General features: G+C 29.9%; 1 protein-coding gene across 4 annotated transcripts in view; it reads right to left on the minus strand.

The window, feature by feature from the left end:
• The window catches only part of LOC108763969 (extracellular serine/threonine protein CG31145), a 176,366-nt gene that overhangs the window by 90,987 nt on the left and 81,823 nt on the right, over nucleotides 1-3,556 (minus strand). For all 4 annotated transcript variants that reach the window (XM_018511938.1, XM_018511935.1, XM_018511937.1 and 1 more), the window contains exon 2: nucleotides 546-670. In XM_018511938.1, coding sequence (XP_018367440.1) covers nucleotides 546-670 — 125 coding nt within the window. The remainder of the gene's footprint in view (nucleotides 1-545; nucleotides 671-3,556) is intronic.

Raw genomic sequence — 3,556 nt, forward strand, 5'->3', positions numbered from 1 at the left:
CAATCGATAAACTAACGACTATTTTGAAAGCACGCGAAATTTAAAGCCGTTCCCAGCTAAAAATTGTTAGATATTCCAAAATATACTGGAATAATTCGATTTTAAATTAGTTTTTAAATTATTAATTAATTATTTGAACTAAATAACTTAATAATTTTGATCGTATCGACTCCAAATTTTCACAGAATGTTCTTAAGACATAAAGCATTATGAAAATGTAAAAACCCAAAAATGCGATTTTTGAAAATTTATGACTAGTAATTTTATGACCTTTAAATATTATATATTTGATATATTAATAAATATTATAAAATAATATAATAAAATAATATATACATATATTAATACAGCAAAATATACAAAAAATGTATAATATATACAAAGCAATAAGTAACAAAAAGATATAATAAGTAATATTTTTAAAATATAGTTAAGAAGTTTTAATATATTATAACAATTTAAAATGAATTAAAAATAATAATTTATCAAAAATTGTAAAAATTATAAGCCTTTCGATTAATTAATGATTATATTATTCTACTCACCAACATGAAAAATCGGTTTGGTCGCCATCTCATGAAGTAATTGGTCCACATACTTTGAATCTTCGGAGTATAACTGCAACCTCGAAATTTGAAAATGGAATTTTTCCAAAGTTGTGCTATTCTTTCTGCAATAAAAGAATTTTTATTTTTCTACAATATCATACATTTGTATTAACATGGAATGTAAATTGAAATTATACATGCATTATGTATACAAATTAATAATATGTATATCAGAGAAAGGAAGTATGCGTTACTTGTAACATCGTTATTTTTTATTATTATTTTGTTTTAACAACAATTTGATTATAACGTTGCAAACTCTTTTTCAGGAGACACGGTAATGTGTCTTGGCGATAACAACACGCGTAGAGATTAGCACGAGACCGACCGTGTAACTTTATGTGAGTCAAGTTTTTCAGTATCGCGATTATCGTATCTCAATAAGGGTTCAAAAACGCGGCGGTCGGCTTCGTGAATCGAGTTAAGTGTTAAAATTCGAGACTTTAGAGATTAAGACGTCTGTCATTCCGATTCGATACAGCGCTATGTATCCGTTCTGCTTTAATTACACAAATACTCTGCTTCACAAACACAAATTCATTACTTTAAGTACACAAAATTTATTGCTTTAAAAACACAAAATTTATTGCTTTAAAAACACAAATTAATTGCTTCAAAAACAAAAATTTGCTGCTTCAAGTATACAAATTAGCAGTGAATTTGTGTTTTAAAGCAGTTAATTCATGTTTTTAAAACAGTGAATTTATGTTTGTGAAGCAAAGAATTGTGAACATTGCAAAATGGTAAACTTTCGCCTCAGTTTAATCCGCTCTATCAGTATAGGAAATATTTAGCGGTCATTCTGAGACACGCTGTATATAAACGTTTGGTGTACAAATATAAATTTATGTGAGGTGTTAAAATATCAAATATTATCATATTTAGATTGTATACATTGAATTGTGAATTTCAAAATTTGTACGTAAATTTATATTGAAAATTTTATTTTATAATAACAGTAATTGCGAATATCTTCTATCAAAATTTGCTCTAATACGAAATTTGCGGTAAAAGTTTACTTTTACAGCCCGCCCCAAATGACTTCTCACTGACCTTGATGTTGACCTTGACCTTCAAGAAGGTCAAGGTCATTTAGCTTTTCCGTCGCTCGTTATTCATTAAAAAGTTATTAAAAAACGTTTGAAAAAAGATGTCTCTTTTCCACTACATAAAATAGACATTTCCTGTTTTAAAATATATTTTACGATTTTTCAGGCGATGCCAGTTCCATTCCATCTATCCTCTTACCAAGAAGCGCGACTTCCATAATTATAGATACTATTGCATATGGGTTTCGACTTTTTATGCGAAGCGACTTCACCCCACCTCCCCCTCTGCCAAAGGGCGCACGACTTTTATAATTGTACTGTTGTATATAGGTTCGTGCCCTTGGCAAAGGGAGAGGTGGGATGAAAGTCACTTCGTGTGAAAAGCGGAAAATATATTTTAAAGCAGAAAGTGTCTATTTTATGTAGTGGCAAAAGATCTTTTTCCAAACTTTTTTTGTTAATGATTTTTTAACGAATAACGAGCGATGGAAAAGGTCAATGACTTTGATCTCCTTGAAATTTTAAGGTCAACATCAAGGTCAGTGAGAAGTCGGCATTTAAAGCGGACTGCGTAAATTTTTATTAAATTTGCTCTATAACGAAAGAATGACCGCAAAAAAGTGTTCCTTTCCGCCCGTTTTTTGGGCCCTCAGTTTTTGGAATGAACTGTGTGTTAAATGATACCTTACGATGAGATATTAATTACAAAGAAGTTTCAAGTTGAGGTGACAATTGTTATTACAGCTGGAGGGGGAGAGGGGGGGAGGTCACGTATTACGTCTATGCGAAAATTCGTTTTCTTTTACATTCCCAGATCTGATAATAATTGTCACCTCATCTTCAAACTTCTCTGTGATTAATGTCTCAATAAGATAAAATTTGGCACACAGTTCAGTTCCAAAATTGAAGGTTCAAAAAATAGACGATTTTCGTCATTGTAAAAGAAAAATAATACTTGTTCCTTCATTAGTTATTTTTACACTTGTGTAATTTCTTGGACATTAAATTCCTTACGATTTTTAATAAAATTATTATTATAGGGCTAATTTTAGCGTGATTTTGTGTTATTAATTGAATGTCCTCTTTGCGTTCAAAATTCCTTTTTTGTTTAATGCATTGTTTATATCTTTTTAATAAATATAGATAAGCTCAAACAACGCGTGTACGTAAACAATAAACTTATCTTTGTTCAATCATCTCTTTCTAAGCTGTTGTTTTTTTATTTTTTACATAAAATTATTGTAAAAAATACACTACTAAAATCGTAATGTCAAATTATACCCAATTTAAGTTATTTTTAATTATTTCTATAGGTTGCCACTGTATTTCTACTTAATATGTTGTTAATTTAATTGAAATCATATGTACATTTAACAAAATATATCCATATATGACAATATACAGGGTATCCCAGAATAACTATCAAATATTTCATGCGCAGGTAGAGCGGACTAAACTCATTGTCAGTCAAAAAGTCCCGTACCATTTTATAATTTTCCTAATAGTTAATGAGATATTAATCTTTAAAGATAGCTGAATACGCGTATCCATCCGGCCTACTACTGTCGAGAATATATGATCGCTTGGCACCTCCCTTACGGAAAAAACTCTGAAAATTTCAGTGTTTATACTCAAATTTGAGTGTAAATCTTAAATTTTGGGAGTTTACTCTGAAATTTGTGTGTTTACACTTACATTTTGAGTGTTTGCACTCAAACATTGAGTATATGCACTCAAAGATTGAGTGTTTACAACGTTCACACTCAAGTTTGAGTTTATACACTAAACATCTAAAGGTTACCCTCAACACTTGGGTATGACATGCAATAAATGAGCGTAAACCCTAAACCTTTGAGTGTCTTCAAAATTGAGTATATAAACTTAATAGTTATTTGAGTT

The sequence above is a fragment of the Trachymyrmex cornetzi genome, unplaced genomic scaffold (assembly GCF_001594075.2).
Source record: "Trachymyrmex cornetzi isolate Tcor2-1 unplaced genomic scaffold, Tcor1.1 scaffold39, whole genome shotgun sequence".
Lineage (NCBI taxonomy): Eukaryota > Metazoa > Arthropoda > Insecta > Hymenoptera > Formicidae > Trachymyrmex > Trachymyrmex cornetzi.